Here is a 23,604-nt window from a genome sequence, read left to right on the forward strand (position 1 = left end):
CTAAAATGGAAACCTCTCACTCCAGCTTGGAACATACTTGGTGCCAAAGAATGCGGAATGACTGAATGGAAAAGGTACACCAATAATAAGAGAACAACCTGGATGTTTTCTGTGAACTGACAAACACAGACACTCACATGGAATCTATGTCCACTGTGTACTCTGTCCTGAAAGTGACTGTATTGACGGAATTATATTAATTTTATTAATACCAGTGTTATTACCTGAGTAAGTACTACATCTCATATTAGTCTGTTGCCTATTACCTTTTAAGGGCTTCTCACAAATAACTTCTTGCTTTAAAGTTTCATACTGTATCATTTCGCTCCACTCTAAATACACAACTGCCTATTCGAGTTTCTCCAACATAAACAGAGCCTTGACAGCTGCAGAATTTAGATGCCTTTGAGGGTTGAGAGCAAATGGCTCCATAGACCAGGCAAGTAGCCAAACGCCATTCGCAGGGAGCCTACGTGGGGAAGTGAAGGGGCTGCAGGGCACCAAAGAGCATTTGCCCTGCCTAATGACGGCCAACAAGCCTTGGCGGACAGGGCCAGACCTAGCTCAGAAGAAACCAAATCAATATTTTTATGGCAATGCACTGAATTTTCCAACTTCACTATGTGAACTTTCACTTTCATATCGCTGTGAGAGCCAAATAAGGCAGAGAAATGGGCCTCATACATTAGAGCTGAATTTGAGAAGTCCCATGCAGGTTTCCTCTGAGGAAAGCAAACTGCTTCCTTCTTCCTCTAGGGTTTAAGGAAGATGGACCATCTGCCCAGTTCCAGCACAAGGAGCCTGGGTGGAAAAAAAGCCCTTCAAGAGGACATTGTAGGCCATGTCTGAGTAAATGCGCCTCTGTCCCCAAACTAGAACACGACTAACATACTTGGCATGTAATATAATACTAACGGCTTTTAAAATGATGTCTTATATCAATATAATGTATTATGGCTGTCAACATTCTTCCCCAGACATTCACTTTCTGCTCACATCAGCCCTGTTTGGTAGACAAAGTAGCTTTTTTCCTTCTGTCAGATGAGGGTTTGGGAACTTACCCAAGGTAACAAGGTAGTAAACCACAGATACAGCCCTAGAATTCACCTTTTGAGGCCCCCATGCTGACATACCACCCTCCCCCGACAATTGCTCAAATCCACTGGAAACGCCGGTATAAACCATTAGATATTGATTATCTCCCCCAATTCCACACTGCTCCCTGTCATGCCAAGAACTACAACTCGCGTCCAACTCCACTGTGAAAGGGAGAAGGGCTTTATCTTATGGAGAGGGATTCTTCCATAAGATTACAGAATGGGATGGAAACCTAAGCAGCTTTGGTGGAAAGTGGATCCTGGTCACCTTTAGATAGCCAGCTGGACGCCAGCATGCTCAGAGCCGCCCAAGCGGGAAAAGGAGTGCTCTGCCAGTCGCTGGAGAGGGCATCGCATCTCCCTCTGGAGTCTGTCCAGGTATCATGAGTCAGTCCATTCTCTTCTCAGACAAGGCCTTGCAATCAATCTGCTCTCAGACTCGTGCTTTGAAAAGCTGGAGCAAGTCAAAACTTTCCTACAGGGTGCATTACAAGGAAAATGCGCATCTCCCCCAGAGATGCAATAGCCCAACAGAATTAAACAGGCCTCAGAACTTGTTTGGGGAAGCATCTAGATGCAGGCCTGAAATAAGGAATCATATTACCTAAGGGCACCCTCTCTTTTGACAAGGATGCAGAGTCCTGCCCAAGGTCTAGGCTCCTGTGTTAGAGGCCTGACCTCCATCGCTAGTGAAAGAAAACCATAAGCTCTGTGACTGCTGTGAGTGGGCACAAGGCAAGTGCTAGGGCACAAGCATACCACAGGGCGGTGGCCAGGAAAGTCTGATCTCCTACGACTCCTCCTCCTGGAAAGGCTCTTCAGCCAAGTAGCACCAAGCAGCCCACAGAAGGTGACATTCTGTGTTCTGGGTCCAAATCCTAAGCAAAAGATCTACTGTTGGCAAACCTTGGTATCACTTGTCCTATGGGGCTACACATCTACAGAAATGAGACACAAGCTTCTCGGTCTCAGGGAACAAGCAAAGCCAGAAGGAAAGAGTGGAGGCAGGAAATCATGAAGAAGCACAGTAGGGAGGAAGGTGGTTCTTGACAGGGCTGGTCCTTTATGGGAGGTAAAGGAGAAGCCACAACCACAAGGTGAATGGGATCAGATGTCAACATCTGCAAATTTAACTTACCAGAGGAGGAAGCTCAGCTTCTCTGGCTACTGATGCCCTTAACCTTGCTATGAATGTGCTTGTGTGAGCCTCTGGCTGAAAAGTTGGGGTATGGGACCTAGGAGTACAATGGGGATGAGATCATTCCCCAGGAGGAGAGCAGGGAAGGGGTCACCTCAAGCAACCCAATTTGTTTCTGTCACAAGCTACAAAAGGAACAAAGGAGACAAAAGATAGAGATGTGTCTGCAAAGTGAGGCAGATTACAATGGCAGGTTTACTCCTGTAGTTAAGAGGTCAATGACAAAGGAAAAAAGAAAGGTGAGAAAGGGAGAGGAGAGGAAGAAAGGCAGAAGAGAAAAACAAATAGGCTATTCTGGGTTTTAGTGTAAAGCAAAGCAAGTATAAGCACCATTACAGTTGTACTTTCTCAGAAATGAATGTTTACAAAAAAGCCCGGGGTGATGACGCTCTGGGGGACTGATTCAAACTAGCCAAGCTCATAGGCGACAAAGTGAACAAACCCACACCTGTTACACTGCAAGGGTCAGAGGGAGTGTCTCACTCTGCCTGATCTGCTGCTATCCACTCCCCAAGGCCAGCAGGCCTCCCCACTCTGTGCCTCAGTATTCAAGCCAAGAGTGTATTGTCCTGCTCCATCACAGCACCCCTCTCTCTGAGAACCGGAATCCTCTGGTCTCCAGTGTCACCAACATGACTCCCAAGAAATAAACCCGAACTCCTGACCTCAGGTGATCCACCCGCCTGGACCTGCCCAAGTGGCGTGTGCCACAGCGCCTGGCCAACATTCTCTACTTAAGTCCATAGAGCAACCTTGTAATTGAACAGGGATCTAAGAGGGACCTTTGCTTTGGACTTTGAATTAGAAAACACTATTTTATTGGCAACAAGGTTACCATTTAAGTAACTTATTCCAAATGATTTGCCTTTCTCTGTTAGTTTCCATTTCAGAAGATGACATTTCCAATGTTCTTCTCAAATTCAAGGAATAACAATGGCCTTGAGCTCCCTATGAATCGCTGCCCCACAGGCTCCTCTGATCTCATCCTGAATCGGGGTGCACAAGTCTACAACAAGTGGACCCGGGGAGATCTGAAGAAGAGACGGGAACCTGGAGAGCACAACAGGATTTCTCCCAGAATCACGGCCCCACAGACCCTGAGTAACACAAAGCCACCATTTTAGAAAAAGCAAAGAGAAGAAAGAAGGGATAGCAGGCGGGACCGGTCCTGAACTCCCACGCAGCAGGCCAGGGCCCATGCTGGCCTCATGTCTTCAGGCCTTGGGAGGCACACTGGCGCCCAGGTCCCCTGGCTACAGGGTCTCCTGGCAGGCCAGTCTCCCCAGCAAGGGGTCTTGTTTCCCATACCACAAATATGGATGGGATTCTGACTCCTTGGGTGTAGGCCCCAATTTCACTTGGGAATGCAGCCAAAGAATTCACAGGTAGAAACAATCTACAACAGCAAAATCTGATCTAAAACTATCAGATAAAAACGTCTCCCGCATCATTAGTCATTTTTTTCCTTTTTTTTTTTTTTTTTTTTTTTTTGAGACCAGGCCTTATCTGTCATGCAGACTGAAGTGCAGTGGTGTGATTGTGGCTCACTGCAGCCTCAACCTCCTGGGCTCAAGCAATCCTCCTGCATCAGCCTCCAGAGCAGCTGGGACTATAGGTGCACACCACCATGTGGGCCTTTTTTTTCCCTTTTTTTGGTGGAGACGGGGTCTTGCTACGTTCTCCAGGCTCGTCTTAAACTCTGGACTCAAGTGATCCTCCCACCTCACTCTCCCAAAGTACTGGGATTATGTGTGAGCCACTGTGCCCGGCCACTAGTCATTTCAAGTTCAAATGTACAAACCATGGACTTCAAACAACATCTATGTTCATTTGTTTAATTATGTTTCATCTCTGCCTTGTTTCCCTGTCAGTAGCATAGCAGTGACAGTGTCCTGACCTGGTAGGACTAGGACTGGCCACCTTCAATGCTCCTGTAATTATTCCACTTTCCCTGGCTAACCCCAGAGAGGGACATACCCCAAGTCCTATCACCCCAGGTTTGACTCCACAGGAATGCTTCACATATTTTTAAACAATTCACATATTTTAAAATAATAATGTTACAATGATACTATTTTGGATATACTGAGTTATATTAAAAATATTAAAATTGGCCAGCCACGCTGGTTCATGTCTGTAATTCTAGCACTTTGGGAGGCCCAAGCAGGTGGATCACAAGGTCAGGAGTTCCAGACCAGCCTGGCCAACATGGTGAAACTCCGTCTCTACTAAAAATACAAAAAAAAAAAAATTTTTTTTGAGACAGTCTCACTCTGTCACCCAGGCTGGAGTGCACTGACACAGTATTGGCTCACCGCAACCTCTGCCTCCCAGGTTTAAGTGATTCTCCTGCCTCAGCCTCCCGAGTATCTGGGATTACAGGCGCCCACCACCACGCCTGGCTAATTTTTGCATATTTAGTAGAGATGGGGTTTCATCATTTTGGCCAGGCTGGTCTTGAACTCCTGACCTCATGATCCACCTGCCTTGGCCTCCCAAAGTGCTGGGATTACAGGCGTGAGCCACCGCACCCAGCTAAAAATACAAAAATTAGCTGGGTGTGGTGGTGGGTGCCTGTAATCCCAGCTACTTGGGAGGTTGAGGCAGGAGAATCGCTTGAACCCAGGAGGTGGAGGTCACAGTGAGCTGAAATCGTGCCACTGCACTCCAGCCTGGATGACAGAGCAAGACTCTGTCTCAAAAAAAAAAAAAAAAAAAGGAAAAAAAATTTTTAAAAAAAGTTAATTTCATCTGTTTCTTTGTACTTTAAAAAATGTTGCTTCTGGAAAATATAAAATTAAGGCTGGGGCGGTGGCTCACGCCTATAATTGCAACACTTTGGGAGGCTGAAAGAGGACAACTGCTTGAAACCAGCAGTTCAAGACCAGCCTGAACAGGAAAATAGACCTCAGCTCCACAAAAAATAAAAAATTAGCTGAGCACGGTGGCACACACCTGTAGTCCCAGCTACTTGGGAGGCTGCTGAAGTGGGAGGACTGCTGAAGCCCAAGAGTTTGAGGCAGCAGTGGGCTATGACTGTGCCACTGCACTCCAGGTACCTGACAGAGAGGAACCCTTTCTTGAAAGAAAAGAAAAGAGAAGAGAAGAGAAGAGAAGAGAAGAGAAGAGAAGAGAAGAGAAGAGGAAGGATGGATGGAAGGAAGGAAGGAAGGAAGGAGGGAGGGAGGGAAGGAGGGAAGGAGGAGAGAAAAAAAGAAAATATAAAATTACCTATGTGTCTTTGGGAGGCTGAGGTGGGTGAATCACCTGAGGTCAGGAGTTCGAGACCAACCTGAGAAATGTGGTAAAACCTCGTCTCTACTAAAAATACAAAAATTAGCCAGATGTGTTGGCGGTCGCCTGTAATTCCAGCTACTCAGGAGGCTGAGGCAGGAGAATCACTAGAACCCAGGAGGCAGAGGTTGCAGTGAGCCAAGATTGCACCATTGTACTCCAGCATGGGGGACAGATAGAGATTGTCTCACCAAAAAAAAAAAAAAAATTACCCATGTGGCTCACATCATACCTTCTGTTAGATAACACTGCTTTAGAGTCTAACCTTAGAAAAAGATGTGTTCTGGCTGGGCACAGAGGCCAGCACTCTGGGAGTGCCAAGGCTGGCGGACCCCCTGAGGTCAGGAGTTCAAGATCAGTCTGGCCAACACGGTGAAACTGTGTTTCTACTAAAAGTGCAAAAATTAGCTGGGCGTGGTGGCGCGTGCCTGTAATCCCAGCTACTCGGGAGGCTGAGGCAGGCGAACTGCTTGAACCTGGGAGGCAGAGGTTGCAGTGAGCCAAGATTGCGCCACAGAACTCCAGCCTGGGCGACAGAGCAAGACTCCATAAAAAGAAAACATGTAGCCAGGCGCAGTGGCTCACGCCTGTAATCCCAGCACTTTGGGAGGCCAAGGTGGGTGTATCATGAGGTCAGGAGATTGAGACCATCCTGGATAACACGGTGAAACCCTGTCTCTACTAAAAATACAAAAAAATTAGCCGGGCATGGTGGTGGGCGCCTGTAGTCCCAGCTACTTGGGAGGCTGAGGCAAGAGAATGGCCTGAACCCAGGAGGCGGAGCTTGCAGTGAGCCAAGATCGCACCACTGCGCTCCAGCCTGGGCGACAGAGTGAGACTCGACTCAAAAACAAAACAACTGTAATCCCAGCACTTTGGGAGGCTGAGACGGGCGGATCACAAGGTCAGGAGATCGAGACCATCCTGGCTAACACGGTGAAACCCCGTCTCTACTAAAAAATACAAAAAACTAGCCGGGCGAGGTGGCGGGCGCCTGTAGTCCCAGCTACTCGGGAGGCTGAGGCAGGAGAATGGCGTAAACCCGGGAGGCAGAGCTTGCAGTAAGCTGAGATGGCTCCACGGCACTCCAGCCTGGCCGACAGAGCTAGACTCCATCTCAAAACAAAACAAAACAAAAACATGTGTCCCTGCTGTACGACTTTTGTCAATGGAGCACCTTAAGAACTCAAGGTGCAGGCTGTTTACTGATGTGCAAAAACTGGTCTGGTAGGCCCTGTTTGTCACGCTGGCATTAGCAGCAACTAGCAGTTACCCAGTGTCCAGTGTTCTGCTCAGGCCCTGCTCTGAAAAACATTCACCACCTCACATCAATGCAGCTCTCTAAGCCCCACCATCCCACTTAACCCTGTTGCCAATGACTTCCTCTGCTGCCAAATTCAATGGTAAATTCCAAATCCTCATTTTCACTCGACCTCTCTCAGCAGCATCGGACACTGCTCAATCCTCTTCATTAAAGCATTTCCTTTCTCAGCCTCCCAGACACCACTCCCCTGACTTCCTTCTACCTTCCTGGTGTGTTTCTCCTTCCCACACTCTGTATGTGATTTCTCCTAAAACAGGATAGCTCCCCTACTCTCTCCCAAACCCTTGAGGCTGGTGGACCCGACCCCTCCTCCTCTGTGTCTACGCTGGCTTAAGTGATCTCATCTAGTTCCTCAGCTTTGTAAACACTGATATACAACTGTGGACTCAACATTCCCATTTGGATTTCAAAAGGTACCTGATTTATCATGTCCAAAACCAAACTCACAATTTCACCCACTCACCCAAGCCTGCTCCTCTCTCATTCCTCCACCCACCCCATCTCAGCAAATCCAGTCTTCTAGTGGTTCAGGGACTTGGGAGTGAGTCATCTCCAATGCCTCTTTCACATACTAATTCATCAGATTTTAGTAGTTCTACTTTCAAAACATATCTCGCATCTTCAACACTTCTGTTGCTACCATCCTGCTCCAAAACACCAACAGCCCTTGAACGGACAGGTGGACAAGCATCCCAATCAGTCTCTGTGCTTCCACCCTTGCCCCTAGTTTATTTTCCACCTAGCAGCCAGAGCTAGCCTTTTAAAAACCAAGCTAGGCCGGGCGCAGTGGCTCATGCCTGTAATCCCAGCACTTTAGGAGGCCGAGGTGGGTGGATCACCTGAGGTCAGGAGTTCCAGACCAGCCTGGGCAACATGGTGAAACCCCATCTCTACTAAAAACACAAAAATTAGCTGGGCATGGTGGTGTGCACCTGTAGTCCCAGCTACTCAGGAGGCTGAGGCAGGAGGATCGCTTGAACCCAGGAGGCGGAGGCTGCAGTGAGCTGAGATCAGGCCATTGCACTCCAGCCTGGGTGACAGACAAGACCCTGTCTCAAAAAAGAAAAAAAAAAAAAATCCACCCATGCTAGCCCCTGCTTAGCACCCTCTCCTGGTGCTACTTCAAGGTGATATCCATCTTGGTCTACTAGTCTCTACTAAGTCTGGCTATCCACTACCTCTGACCTCATCTCCTACCTCTCCCCCCGATGAAGCATGGCCACCACATTGGCCCCATTGTTCCTCAAACAAAACAATCATGCTGCAGCCTCTGGGCCTTAGCATTTGCTGTTCCATCTGCCTAGAACGCACTTCAACCAGCTTCTTTTTTGTTGTTGTTGTTTTGAGATGGAGTCTTGCTCTGTCACCCAAGCTGGAGTTCAGTGGCACGATCTCAGCTCACCGCAACCTCCGCCTCCTGGGTTCAAGCGATTCTCCTGTCTCAGCCTCCCAAGTAGCTGGGATTACAGGCACCCGCCACCAAGCCTGGCTAATTTTTTTGTATTTTTGTAGAGATGGGTTTTCACCATGTTGGCCAGGCTGTCGAACTCCTGACCTCAAGTAATCCACCCACCCCGGCCTCCCAAAGTGCTGGGATTACAGGTGTGAGCCACCACGTCCAACATTATTTTTTACTTTTATTATTTTTAAGAAACAAGTTCTTGCTCTGTTGCTCAAACTACAGTGCAATGGTGCAATCACAGCTCACTGCAGCCTCACACTCTCGGACTCAAGTGATCCTTCAAGTGATCCTTCTGCCTCGGTCTCCTGAGCAGCTGGGATTATAGACATGTGCCACCACACCTGGCTAGTTTTTTCTTTTTCTTCTTTTTTTTTTTTTTGAGATGGAGTCTGGCTCGTTGCCCAGGCTGGAGTGCAGTGGCGCGATCTCGGCTCACTGCAAGCTCCGCCTCCCGGGTTCACGCCATTCTCCTGCCTCAGCCTCCCGAGTAGCTGGGACTACAGGCACCCGCCACCACACCCAGCTAATTTTTTGTATTTTTATAGAGACGGGGTTTCACCATGTTAGCCAGGATGGTCTCAATCTCCTGACCTTGTGATCCGCCCGTCTCGGCCTCCCAGAGTGTTGGGATTACAGGCGTGAGCCACCGTGCCCGGCCTTTTTTGTTTTTTGTTTTTTTTTTTTAAATGAGACAGGGTCTGGCTCTGCTGCCCAGGCTGGAGTGCAGTGATGTAATCATAGCTTACTGTAGCCTTGACTTCCTGGACTCAAGCAATCTGCCTCGGCCTCCTGAGCAGCTGGGATTACAGGCACGTGCCACCATGCCCAGCTATTTTTTCTTTAAAAAAAAAAAAAGGTGAGGTGCTGGGTGCCATGGCTGACATCTGTAATCCCAGCACTTTGGAAGGCCAAGGCAGGCGGATTGCTTGAGCTCAGGAGTTTGAGACCAGCCTGGTCAACATGGTAAAACCCCGTGTCTACAAATACAAAAATTAGCCAGGTAGCCAAGCGCGGTGGCTCACATCTGTAATCCCAGCACTTTGGGAGCCCGAGGTGGGCAGATCACCTGAGTTCGGGAGTTCGAGACCAGACTGACCAACATGGAGAAACCCCGTCTCTACTGAAAATACAAAATAGCCAGGCGTGGTGGCATGTGCCTGTAATTCCAGCTACTTGGGAGGCTGAGGCAGGAGAACCACTTGAACCTGGGAGGCGGAGGTTGTGGTAACCTGCGATTATGCCACTGCACTCCAGCAGCCTGGGGAGCATGAGCGAAACTCCATCTCAAAAAAAAAAAAAAAAAAAAAAAAAAGCCAGGTGGCACATGCTTGTAATCCCAGCTGCTTGGGAGGTTGAGGCAGGAGGATCGCTTGAACCTGGGAGGAGGTTGCAGTGAGCTGAGATCATGCCACTGCACTCCAGCCTGGGTGACAGAGTGAGATTCCATCTCAAAAATAAATGAACAAAAGAGATGAGCATCTCTCTATGTTGCTCAGGCTGGTCTCAAACTCCTGTCCTCAAGCGATCCTCCTGCCTCAGTCTCCCGAGTAGATGGGAATACAGCCACGCACCACCTTGCCTGCCTCTGACCTTTTTTGTAAGATGGCAATTCCACCACAGTCACTTTCTAAGACCCTTAATCTGTTTTACTTTTCATTATTAAGTGGTACATAAAACACTTATTGTTTATTGTCCATCTTTCCCCAGTAGAAAGTCAGCCTTATGAGAGCAGAAACTTCATTCACTGCATTTGTCCAGTGTCTAAAATAGTACCCAACACACAAATTAAAGAACAATCACCAGCCTGGCCAACATAGTGAAACCCGGTCTCTACTAAAAATACAAAAAATCAGCGGGGTGTGGTGACTGGCACCGGGAGGCTGAGGCAGGAGAACTGCTTGAACCCGAGAGGCAGAGGTTGCAGTGAGCCAAGACTGCACCACTGCACTCCAGCCTGGGCAACAGAGTGAGACTCTGTCTCAAAAAAAAGAAAAAAAAAAAAAACTTAAAGAAACAGGATTTTATAGATATATCTCGATTTTACAAATGAAGAGGAATCAATTCAGATAGGTTATATAATTTGACCATGGTTCCACAGCTAGAATGAGGTGGAGCCAGAATTTGAACTGGATATATCTGGATCCAGTTGACAAATGACACTATCCATATTCAAAATAAGAGCTAAGGCTGCCTTAGGCATTTCTTGGCCAAAAAATAGGTATTATGTCCTCCCTTTACCACCTCTAATCTTCGCTACAACCCGTGGGTGGTCCAACAGCCTTGCTGCATACCCAGAAATTAAGTGATTTGCCTATGACTGCACAACTATGCACAACTAGTAAGTGATAGAACTGAACCCTAAATCTCAAGAAGGGGAAGCGAAAAAGTTCAGGAGAATGGCAGACAGGTGGTATCAGGAACTAATAAAGCAGTGCAGTGGCTCACGCCTGCAATCTCAACACTTTGGGAGGCCGAGGCAGGTGGATCCCCTGAGGTCAGGAGTTTGAGACTAGCCTGGTCAAAATGGCAAAACCTCCTCTCTACCAAAAATAGAAAAATTAGCTGGGCGTGGTAGCACGTGCCTGTAATCCCAGCTACTCGGGAAGCTAAGGCAGGAGAACTGCTTGAACCCGGAGGGTGGAGGGTGTTATGAGCCGAGATTGCGCCACTGCACTCCAGCCGGCAAGACTCTGTCTCAAAAAATAAAAAAGGATAAGGGCTGACCATTCCGCCTGCTGCTACACCTCAGGCCAGGTCAGCGCAAGCCCAGGTTTCCTAAGGCCTATAGCAGTAACAGACAAAAACAGCTGACTTCCAAGGCTCCAAGCTTAAAGCTATAAAGAAGTTGCCAAAAGCACGGTGGCTCATACCTGTAATCCCAACACTTTGGGAGGCTGATGTGGGTGGATCACCGGAGGTCAAGAGTTTAAGACCAGACTGGCCAATATGGTGAAACTCCATCTCTTACAAAAATACAAAAATTAGCCAAGTGTCACAGTGGCCGGTGCCTGTAATTCCAGCTACTCAGAAGGCTGAGGCAGGAGAATTTGCTCAAACCTGGGAGATGGAGGTTGCAGTGAGCTGATCACACCACTGCACTCCAGCCTGGGCGACAGAGCAAGACTCTATCTCAAAAAAAAAAAAAAAAAGGAGTTGCCAAAGGGAAATAATTCTTCAGCAGCAACCAGGCCTAGCAGTTTAGATGTATCCCAGGCTAGAAAGCCTCAAAAACTTTGCAGATGCTATCTTGAGACAATGTATTGTTTTGAGTGCCTCTTCAAGAACTGTCTCCATGCTGGGGGGATACATTCAGCCCATACCTGAAAGTAACAGGACAGGCAGATGTAATGGTGAAGAGTCTTGCCCTGGAAATAAAATGGGGTCCAACCTAATGGGGCTCCTGCTTTCTCTGTGTTTCTGTAAATGCTTCTCCCTATTGGTTTTCGTACAACACTAAGCAATACAACTCTCAGAAGAGAGAGTATGTTAGTCCTCAGGAGCAGCAAGAAAGTAACCCTTCAGCCAATCTTAGGAACCCTGAACCCAAACCAGACAGAGGCTACACTGTGAGTGGCTGGAGAGCCGGGAACAATGCCTTCACACTCAGCAATGGCATTCTCGGCTCCAACATCCACCTGTGAATGACGCTTTACTAAGTGTTTTAACTCTCACTACCAGGCAAGGCAAATTCTATTCAGTTTTACAAATTAGGAGAATGATGTGGACAGAAGGGTAGGTAGTGATTTGCCCAAAAATCAGAGCAGGCATTTAAATCCCAATTTTCTCGCCTATTGCCATTGATGGAGAAAAGTAGACCATTAACTGGCAGAGGGAACCTAACCTTTCTTGCTTTTTTTTTTTTTTTGGAAACAGAGTATCACTTTGTGGTGATCTTGGCTAACTGCAACCTCTGCCTCCCTAGTTCAAGCAATTCCCCTGCCTCAGCCTCCTGAGTAGCTGAGATTACAGGCACAGACCACCACGTCTGGCTAATTTTTTTGTATTTTTAGTAGTGATGGGGTTTCACCATGTTGGCCAGACTGGTCTCGAACTCCTGACCTCAGGCAATCCACCCGCCTCAGCTTCCCAAAGTGCTGGGATTACGGGTATGAGCCACTCTTGCTACCTTTTATCATGACTGCAAGGCTCCTCTCCCAAAGGAAATATCAGGCATTACTGACTCTGGAGGATGAAACAAAGACACTATTACCCTCATCCACCAGATTTCACTTTAACACCCAAGGGTGCCCTCATCAAATCCCAGTTAGAATCGCTAGCACTCAGCAGGGGCGGCAAACACAATGCCTCCAAGCCCAAATGGCTAAAGCAGGCAGGATGGAACACAAGAGGTAACAATAGGTAAATGAGGATTGCAGGAGAGAGCAGAGGACAGGACAGCAGAGTACAATCAACACCCAGTAAAGGCATTCAAGTTCAATATTTTAAAATCCTGCCGGCTGGGTGCAATGGTTCATGCATCTGTACTCCCAGCTACTCAGCAGGAGGCTGAGGTGGGAGGATCGCTTGAAGCCATGAGTTCCAGATCAGTCGGGGTAACAAGGAAAGACCACCGACCCCTCCATCTAAAAATCCTGAGCAACTTTGTTTGTTTGCTTGTTTAGAGACAGAGTCTTGCTCTGTCACCCAGGCTGGAGTGCTTGAGGTCAGGAGTTCCAGACCAGCCTGGCCAACATGGTGAAACCCTGTCTCTACTGAAAATACAAAAATTAGCCAGGCGTGGTGGCAGATGCCTGTAACCCCAGCTACTTGGGAGGCTGAGGCAGGAGAATCGTTTGAACCCGGGAGGCGGAAGTTGCAGTGAGCCGAGACTGTGCCACTGCACTCCAGCCTTCGGCCTCCCAAAGTGCTGGGATTACAGGCGTGACCCAATGGACCCAACCCAAAATTATTTATATTATCTTTTTCCACTTGGCCAATGTTAAAAAGTTATTTCTCATTTATGATCAAGATTTCGACCAGCATCTCACTTGTAGTCACCGTTCTTAGTATCATGACTGTCAGCAGGATTATCGCTTGGCTCTTGAGGACTGAGTTCAAACTTCTCAGAGATGCACAGTTTATGAGCTCATCCAGGCTAGGAGGCAGGAGGTCAATCCCAGGTGAAAACAAATGAAATGCTTCAAAGGAACTAGCAACTAAGCATCCTAAAGCACTTAACTAGTTAATTATCTGGTGAGAAGCAAATGTAAACAAACTGCTCCCTGAAGGGTGTGGGCTCAGGCCAGCAAGGCCTAACAGTGGGGGCTGGACCGACCCACATTTCCTCCCCGGGACCAGGAATAATAGCGCCTACACTTCGCAAGGTCACTGATAATGACTGTAAAAATGCACTCCCTCTGGGCTGTACGCAGCCGTACAACATATATCTTAGAAGCTCTTTCAAAAAGGGCCTGAGGGACTTGGGAGCTTCCCACAGGCTCAGCTCTTGCTTGCCAGTGAGATGAACAACTAGATAGCAGAAACACTACTGACATATCGAAGGTCACAAATGTTTTTATAAGCTAGGAAGGGCTGGGCTGGAAATTGTTCTCAAGGTCAATGAAGAGTGGTGACAGTCCTGACCTTTCCAGACTCAAGTCATACTTTCCTTCTATACAATCTCATCTAATCACCATGGCCCCTGAAGAATGCAATTTTAGCTGTACATATTTATTATTTCTTTTAGAAAGATATGACTGTTATTTCCTGTATTCCTTTTACAAGGGAACGAGTTTGTTGGGGGGAGGGGCTGGCTTACTACTGTGAGGGGCATTTTGAAGTGTCTCACTGTCAGGGACAAGATTCTCTGTCTCGGAATGGGTGCGGTGGCTCATGCCTGTAATCCTAACAGTTTGGGAAGCCGATGTGGGCAGATTGCCTGAGCTCAGGAGTTCCGGACCAGCCTGGACAACATGATGAAACCCATCTCTACTGAAATACAAAACATTAGTCGGGCATGGTGACACGCGCCTGTCGTCCCAACTACTTAGGAGGGTGAGGCATGAGAATTGCTTGAACCCGTAAGGCAGAGGTTCAGTGAGCAGAAATTGCGCCACTGCACTCTAGCCTGGGCAACAGAGAAACTCCTTCCCAAAAAAAAAGAAAAAAAAATGATCTGTCTCCATGCAGACTATTGGGGTTTGTTGCTAATTTCTGTGGGGCATGGTTTTACCTTAATATCCTGCACAGAGCTAGATGTTAAAGAGAAGGATGCTTGGTAGGAGCAAAGTTTTAAGAAAAACACTCGGCCGGGCGCGGTGGCTCAAGCCTGTAATCCCAGCACTTTGGGAGGCCGAGACGGGCGGATCACGAGGTCAGGAAATCGAGACCATCCTGGCTAACACGGTGAAACCCCGTCTCTACTAAAAAAATACAAAAAACTAGCCGGGCGAGGTGGCGGGCGCCTGTAGTCCCAGCTACTCGGGAGGCTGAGACAGGAGAATGGCGTAAACCCGGGAGGCGGAGCTTGCAGTGAGCCGAGATCGCGCCACTGCACTCCAGCCTGGGTGACAGAGCCAGACTCCGTCTCAAAAAAAAAAAAAAAAAAAAAGAAAAACACTCAAAGGCCGGGCGCGGTGGCTCACGCCTGTAATCCCAGCATTTTGGGAGGCCAAGGCGGGCGGATCACGAGGTCACAAGTTTGAGACGAGCCTGGCCAACAGTGAAACCCCATCTCTACTAAAAATACAAAAATTGGCTGGGTGTGGTGGCGGGCACCTGTAATCCCAGCTACTTGGGAGGCTGAGGCAGGAGAATCACTTGAACCCGGGAGGCAGAGGTTGCAGCGAGCCGAGATCGTGCCACTGCACTCCAGCCTCAGCGACAGAGCTAGACTCCGTCTCAAAACAAAACAAAACAAAACAAAAACACTCAAGAAGAGAAATCTCTATGGTTACTACATTAATTTTTTTTTTTTTAATACTTTGGCCACAGATTTAAGTAGCTAAACTCAACCTTCTCCTAGGAAACCAACAGGTCAGTAGTTTTCCTGACAGAACACACCTTGTAGAGGCTAGCTACCTGATACAGCCAGAAACTGATGCTAGCTGTTGGGGGCCCACAGCAGTGGGGAGGTGGAAACTGCAAAGGGCTGGCCCCTGGAATGTTTTGAGTCATCAGACCTAGACAACCATGACTTTTCTCTGCAAGACTGTACCAACAGTTTTAGAAAGATGCGCTAAATCCTCTCCTGTCACAGAAGTAAAAACAAGAAGGCCTGTGATTGCTGGAATTTCTAGCCCACAGCAACCATGGCAGCTCTCTTGATACCCAGAGCACGCTGGGAACAGGCCCTCCCATGCAGACAATGAAAAAAGGGCTGAGAAGTTACTAGTGAAAAGCTCATTATCCTCCTTTCTTTGAAGCCACAGTGAAACCAACCTTTTTCCAGAGTTCCAGGGACAGACTGCTCAGCAGAATCATGACTAAATTGCCCAACTGCTTCACAGAAAGCCCCTTCTGAGGACAACACAGTCCATAAGGCTCAACCTTTCCAAAAAGACTAGCACCAGCTGAAAGGTGGCCCCTTTAGGCATGGTATATCTGGAACTGTGCTTTCTGTGATACCACAAATCTTAAATGCCTTCTTTTTACTAAACTGACAGACATAAAGAAATCAGCACAGATAGCCTCAAACTAACTGATCTGTTTTTCCCACTACACATAGCCTTTTTTGTTGTTTTGTTGTACATGTTCCAAAACAGCAGCAGCTACAGGAAGCACTGGGGACCCCAGAGTGAAGTGGCAGTCACATTTTGGGGAGAATGGCCTCTTCTCCAAAGAAAGAGAAGAAAATCAAAGTTCTGATCTCCTGAATTTAATCTAACTACGGGCCGGGTGTGGTGGCTCACACCTGCAATCCCAGCACTCTGGGAGGCTGAAACGGGAGAATCGCTTATGTCCAGACATTCAAGACCAACACGGGCAACATGGTGAGACCCTGTCTCTACAAAAAATCAAAAATAATCAGGTGTGGTGGCGCACACCTGTAGTCCCAGCTACTTAGGAGGTTGAGGTTGAAGTGGGAGGATCACTTGAGCCTGGGAGGTCGAGACTGCAGTGAGCCATCATCGCACCACTGCGCTCAGCCTGGGTGACAGAGTGAGACCCTGTCTCAAAAAAAAAAAAAAATTTTTTTTTTTTTTTGAGATGGAGTTTCGCTCTTGTTGCCCCGGCTGGAGTGCAATGGCACGATCTTGGCTCACCGCAACCCGCACCTCCCAGGTTCAAGCAATCCTCCTGCCTTGGTCTCCCGAGTAGCTGGGATTACAGGCATGCACCACCACACCTGGCTAATTTTGTATTTTTAGTAGAGACAGGGTTTCTCCGTGTTGGTCAAGCTGGTCTCAAACTCCCGACCTCAGGTGATCCACCTGCCTCAGCCTCCCAAAGTGCTGGGATTACAGGCGTGAGCCACCGTGCCTGACAAAAAATTTTAAAAATAAATAAATAACTCTAGCTATATCACGCTTCTACTAAAAAAAAAAAAAAAAAAAAAGTTCAAAGCTCCTTGCACTTTCAGAACACAGTTCAAGCTTCCAGAACCAAGTACCAAGAAGCCTTTCCCAGTCTGGCCCCTACATACCTCTGTGGTCTCATCTCTTTCCACTCAACCCTGCCAACCCTCTCCCCTTCAGCCAGAAGGAAATACTTGTAGCCCTCCCAATGCTGCATATTTGTCTCTCGGCCTCCTCATCCATGCCTGCTTTGGCCCTACACTCTACCTGCCACTCCCAGACTTACCATTGCTTAATTCAACTGATCTTTCAAATCTTAACTTAGGCATCCTCTTCTCTACAAGACCTTCTCTGATCCAGCCATGGTACCCCACTTATGCCTCTTCCTGAAGGTGTTGCTGGATCTGACTCCCCCACTAAACTGGGCCTCCATGCCTGGTATGCAATAGTTATTTAATGTTTAATGACACCTTCCTATGGACTCATACACCATCCAGCATCACTGATGGGGCAATGTTTGGATAACTAGCTGATGGGGGTAGGAAGTAAACATAAATTTCAATTCTTAATCCAGAAATCCAGTCATCCTTTAACTTACTCAAGATGCAGTTTATAGCTGCATGCCTTGACCTTGAGAAAAAGAATAAAAGGAAACTTGCAAGATATAGGGAAACCAGAGAGGTTGTCAATGCTTTATAATAACCACTGGTCCAATTACAAGTATGTATCATCTGCTGCCTTCCCCTAGCTGGGTTAGCTCATTAGCAGCACTATGAACTAGGCCTCTTTTTGTGTGTGTGTGTGTGTGTGTGTGTGTGTGTGTGTGTGTTTAAGACAGAGTCTCACTCTGTCGCCCAGGCTTGATGATCTCTGCTCACTGCAACCTCCACCTCCCAGGTTCAAGAGATTCTCCTGCCTCAGCCTCCCGAGTAGCTGGGACTACAGGCGTCCGCCACCTCACCCGGCTAGTTTTTTGTATTTTTTTAGTAGAGACGGGGTTTCACCGTGTTAGCCAGGATGGTCTCGATCTTCTGACCTCGTGATCCACCCGTCTCGGCCTCCCAAAGTGCTGGGATTACAGGCTTGAGCCACCGCGCCCGGCCACGCCTGGCATATTTTATTGATTGTCTTAAACAATGGGGGATGGCCAGGCGTGGTGGCTCAAGCCTGTAATCCCAGCACTTTGCGAGGCCGAGACGGGTGGATCACGAGGTCAGGAGATCGAGACCATCCTGGCTAACACGGTGAAACCCCATCTCTACTAAAAAATACAAAAAAAACTAGCCGGGCGAGGTGGCGGGCGCCTGTAGTCCCAGCTACTCGGGAGGCTGAGGCAGGAGAATGGTGTGAACCCGGGAGGCGGAGCTTGCAGTGAGCCGAGATCCAGCCACTGCACTCCAGCCTGGGCGACAGAGCGAGACTCCGTCTCAAAAAAAAAAAAAAAACAATGGGGGATGTAGGACGAAACCCTGTCTCAAAAAAAAAAAAAAAAGAAAAAGAAAAGAAAAAGAAAAAAGTGTTTGCCATACTAACTAAAAGCAAAAAACCTATTTAAAGAATATGTGAGGGACTTCTCAGTCAATCTTTCTCTAAATGAAACAATAGGGCTTGATACTTAGAATTCGGAAGCTATACAGGAAACAATGACCTCAGATGACTCACATACAAAAAAATTCTTCCAGTCTGGGCAGCACGGCAAGACCCTGTGTCTACAAAAAAAATTGTTTTAAATTAGCCAGGCACATAGTGGTACACGCCTGTGGACCCAGCTACTCAGGAGGCTGAGGCTGCAGTGTCCTGAGTAGCTGGGTCCACAGGCGTGTGCTGCATTTCCACCACCGCGCTCCAACCTTGGCAACAGAGCAAGACCCTCCTCTGTATTAAGAAAGAGGCTGGGCGCAATGGCTCACGCCTGTAATCCCAGCACTTTGGGAGGCCGAGGCGCACGGATCACGAGGTCAGGAGATCGAGACTATCCTGGCTAACACGGTGAAATCCCGTCTCTACTAAAAATACAAAAAATTAGCTGAGCGTAGTGGCGGGCACCTGCAGTACCAGCTACTCCGGAGGCTGAGCCAGGAGAATGGTGTGAACCCGGGAGGCGGAGCTTGCAGTGAGCAGAGATCGTGCCACTGCACTCCAGCCTGGGCGACAGAGGAAGACTCTGTCTCAAAAAAAAAAAAAAAAAAGGAAAAAGAAAAGAAAGGAAGGGAGGGAGCGGAGCAGAGGGAGGGCACTGGAAGGGAGGGGAAGGGGGGGAGGAAGGGGGAGGGGAAGGGAGGGGAGAAATTCTACATGATGTCAAAAAATTTTTGGCTGGGCATGGTGGCTCACACCTGTAATCCCAGCACCTTGGGAGGCTGAGGCAGGCGGAGATTGCTTGAGGAGGAAATTGCCTGAGACTGCAGTGAGTGTTCTCCACTGCACCGTAGCCTGGGCAACAGAGCAAGACCCTGTCTCAAAAAAAAAGAAAAAAGAAAAAAATTTTCTTGTGGTGTTGGAGGGCAGGTATCTCCAAAATCCTTTACTTTCAAGGATTAGAACTGCCTCTGGATTTTTGTGGAGTTTCAATACTCACATTTAGGTTACTAGTCTTCACCCAGCTTTTGTTTTTTGGAATAGGGTATTCAAAGCTCATTACCAGTAGGAAGAGGGGATCACCTGAAGCCAAGACTCTTACATATACAATTGCCTATGTACGAAAGACATGTATAGCCTGCAGTCAGTTGGTTTCCCAATGATGTCGACATATCATCTCCCCGGCTCCCCTCTTTCAAAAGTGCATATTCACAAGAACCTTTGTGAAATGTGAAAAGGGAATCAAATTCAAGACAGCGTTCAAATATAAGCCCGGACAAACTGTTAAAAATGAAAGGTGGCTGAGGGCGATGGCTCATGCCTGTAATCCCAGAACTCTGGGAGGTTGAGGCGGGAGGACTGCTAGAGCCCAAGAATTCAAGGTTGCAGTAAGCTATGATTATGCCACTGCACTTCAGCCTAGGAAACTGAGACCCTGTATCTAAAGTAAATAAATAAATAAATAAATAAATATATAAATATATATATATATTTTCTTAAATGAAAGCTGCCAGGCCCATGGCACATGCCTACGATCTACTGGGAGGCCCAGGAGTTCCAGCCCAGCCTGGGCAACCCCATCTCAAAAAACAAACAAACAAACAAACAACAACAACAACAAAAGGCCAGGCGCAGTGGCTCATGCCTGTAATCCCAGCACTTTGGGAGCTCAAGGCAGAAGGACCACTTGAGGCCAGGAGTTCGAGACCAGCCTGGCCAACATGGTGAAACCCCGTCTCTACTAAAAATACAAAAATTAGCTGGGCGTGGTGGCAGGCGCCTTGTGATCCCAGCTACTCGGGAGGCTGAAGCAGGAGAATCGCTTGAACCTGGGAGGTGGAGGTTGCAGTGAGATGAGATTGAGCCACTGCACTCCAGCTTGGGCAATGGAGTAAGACCTTGTCTCAAAAAAAAAAAAAAAAAAAGAAAGAAAAAGAAAAAAAAAAAGGAAAGGAAAAGAAAGAACACCCAATTTGCAAATTTCCACATGTCCCCAGGTAGAGAGGGAGCAGCAAAATGCTAGAGAAAAAAAACCCCAGCCTTGAAATCAGAAAGGCTTGGGATCAAATCCCAGCTTCCCCCACTTATTATCTGTGTGATCTTGTGCGAAACCTCCATTTCCTTGTCTATAAAAGGAGGACAATGCCTCAACAGGTTGTTTCAAGGATTCAATTAAATAAGATATATTAGAGAACCTGCATTTTGGCAGAGGTGTTCATGATGCCAATAAGGCAAAGTTTGTGTTCCACTTCTGTACTTTTTTTTTTTTTGAGACGGAGTTTCACTCTTGTTGCCTAGGCTGGAGTGCAATGGCATGATCTCAGCTCACTGCAACCTCCGCCTCCCAGGTTCAAGCAATTCTCCTGCCTTAGCCTCCCAAGTAGCTGGGATTACAGGTATGTGCCATCACATCCGGTTAATTTTTGTATTTTTAGTAGAGATGAGGTTTCATTATGTTGGCCAGGCTGGTCTCAAACTCCTGACCTCGGGTGATCCACCCACCTCAGCCTTCCACGGTGCTGGGATTACAGGTGTGAGCCACAGCACCTGGCCGTGGTACATTTTTAAAGGATATTACTAAAGTAAAGGATAGTAGAAAGAACACTGGCTTTCTGCCTCCGCTGCTGCCATGGTTCCTGTGAAAAAGCCTCTGGTGAAGGGGGGCAAAAAAAAGCAGCAGGTTCTCAATCTCAAGTTCACTCTTGATCGCACTCACCCCGTAGAAGATGGAATCATGGATGCTACCAATTTTGAGCAGTTTTTGCAAGAAAAGATCAAAGTGAACAGAAAAGCTGAGAACTTTGGTGGAGGGGTGGTGACCATTGAAAGGAGTAAGAAGCAAGATCAACGTGACATCTGAGGTGCCTTTCTCCAAAAGGTATTTCAAATATCTCACTAAAAAATATTTGAAGAAGAATAATCTACGTGATTGGTTGCTCCTAGTTGCTAACAGCAACGATCGTTACAAATTACCTTACTTCCAGATCAACCAGGACAAAGAGGAGGAAGACAAGGATTAAATTTCATTTATCTGGAATATTTCATATAAGTTATTAAATAAAACTTGGGAACCAAAAGAAAAAAGAAAGAACACGGGACAAGCATTAGAAAGACCTAAGTCTCTCAATCTCACATTTCTAGGCTTATTCAGCTGTTAAATGGGGGACTGCACTAGCTAATTTCTAATTGACTTCACCATTCTGAAAAAGAAAAGTAAGCCCCAATTTCTGCTGAATCCTATTCATCTTTGTTCATTGGCCTCCAACTTCTCTAACATGAGGAACTTATGACCCTTTGAAACAGGTGGGGAAAACCGAAGAAAGGCCAAGATGCCCAAGAAACGTATAATTTGCATGACATTAAAATTGTAAGCCAAGCTTTTTTATAGGGGATGACATGAGGGGTGTCTGGATGATTCACTCAGATTAGTGGTAGGCAGTAAACGCCTGTGCCGAAAATGTTGCATTTTCTGGCACAAAGTTACTGGTAAGAACACTGTCTAGCATATAGCTGACACTCAAAAATGCGGGCTGAATGAACAAGGAGCCAACTGACACCTGTTACTCCCTATAAAATCTTTAACTTTCTTTACTTAAGCCAAAACTCAAGAAAGATGGCTGTCACATTAAGAACGCTACTAAATATCCTCTGAACGAACTAATCCTTCAAATTCTCAATTATGCTAAATGGAAAAACATAAACAACCGTGAGAGAAATGCTGAACCAGCGGAAAAACTTCAAAGTCAAGTTTCAACATTCCCCATTCCCGTAGAGCTAGATACACCCACTGACTGCTGCCAGGGTCAATTTCCCGGCCTCTTCCAGGGCTCACAAGCACCCTCAAAAAGCGCTTAGGAAAAAAAACCCAGCGCCTACTCTACCCTGGTACACTCGACTCCTCACACACGTAAACCTTTAAGGTGGATGTCAGTGGAGCCAGCATTGAACAGACACGAACACGAGGAGACGAAAAAGGCATCTCCCCATCTTCACCACAAACTTTGAAAAGACCAAATTATTCACGAATCTAAGAGAATTCACAGATCCTGTTTGAGATAAACTATTTTCCTACAGTTTCTGGAGGCAAACAAAAACTCCCAAAACAAGTCGAACGGTCCATCTCCCCACTCCTTTCCCAGGAATGCGGCTTTTTTACATATCACACCCCTCCCCCGGACTCCGACAAGCGCACTCCTAGACCCTCCCAGGGCCTCGGATCGCTGAGTGGCAGAGGGGCTGCCCGCAGAGCTTTCGGTTGCTTTGGCAGTGTCCCCGTGAGACCTGCCTGCCTGCCCACAAACTCTTCTTGGAGTAAAAGTGAAAGACAAAAAAACCCAGACTCGCCCACCGTGACGGATGGTGGGGGATTTTAGCAGAGTTGAGTAGCCCAAAGAGGACTCAACTTCCCCCCACCCCCCGCCCTCGGCAGCCTCCTCCCGCTTTCCTGCGAAGCCGGACGTGCGTCCCGGGTCTGCGCAAGCCCCCCCACCCACCCACATGGTGTGTCCCTCCCCGTCAGACCACATGAACTTTAAAATGGTGCCTCGGGCGACAGGGCCCGTCGGAAAGAGTCACAGAGGCCTGGGGCCAGCGAGCGGGCGCGGGGGGTCAGGAAAGGAGGCCCCAAGTGGCGGGTGGAGCGCCCCGGGTGACGCGCGCGTTAGTGGGCGGAGGGAGGCGCACCAGGCAAAGGAAAGGAGAGAAATGGATCGCGGCCCCTTTAAGAGGCCTTCACGGCACTCAGGAACTGGGGGCCTCTCCTCCACCCCCAGCCCGGCGTGTGGGGCCCTTCCTTGGGGAGAACTATCTCCAGACCCGCTCCCCGGAGGCTCCCCTCACGCCAGGTCGCGCCCGGCCCTGCCCTGGGGCGGCGGCTCCTCCTTACCCCGCTGTCTGCCGCCTCTTCCCAGCTCTCAGCGACCTCCTCATCTTCCATCTTACTCGCCGCTTTCCCTCCTCCCCAACCCCCTCCCCGCGCCTGCGCTTTGAAGCGCGCCTCCGTCGCGGGCGCAGGCACGCAAGGCTTTACTCAATGGACCCCGCCCGCTGCCTAGCCCGGAAGAGGCGCCAGGCAAGGTCCCAAGAGTACATTGGGGCAGCCATCTTGGAAGGGGGCAGAGAAGGCGGAAAGATGCCATCTTTCTTAAGGGCCAACGCGTTATCCGTCTTACAGAATGGGAGTTCAAGGGAAGTCA

The 23,604-nt window shown here is 48.0% G+C and overlaps 1 protein-coding gene and 1 pseudogene across 6 annotated transcripts in view; one reads left to right on the top strand and one right to left on the bottom strand.

Moving 5' to 3' along the window:
• The window catches only part of SZRD1 (SUZ RNA binding domain containing 1), a 33,416-nt gene extending 10,045 nt beyond the window's left edge, over positions 1-23,371 (bottom strand). For all 6 annotated transcript variants that reach the window (XM_065529353.1, XM_005544662.4, XM_005544661.4 and 3 more), the window contains exon 1: positions 23,295-23,371. In XM_065529353.1, coding sequence (XP_065385425.1) covers positions 23,295-23,338 — 44 coding nt within the window. In that variant the 5' untranslated portion in view covers positions 23,339-23,371. The remainder of the gene's footprint in view (positions 1-23,294) is intronic.
• Positions 21,039-21,434, top strand: LOC107128310 (large ribosomal subunit protein eL22 pseudogene; annotated as a pseudogene).
• Positions 23,372-23,604: the final 233 nt, after the last annotated feature.

Source organism: Macaca fascicularis, chromosome 1 (genome assembly GCF_037993035.2).
Source record: "Macaca fascicularis isolate 582-1 chromosome 1, T2T-MFA8v1.1".
Taxonomy (NCBI): domain Eukaryota; kingdom Metazoa; phylum Chordata; class Mammalia; order Primates; family Cercopithecidae; genus Macaca; species Macaca fascicularis.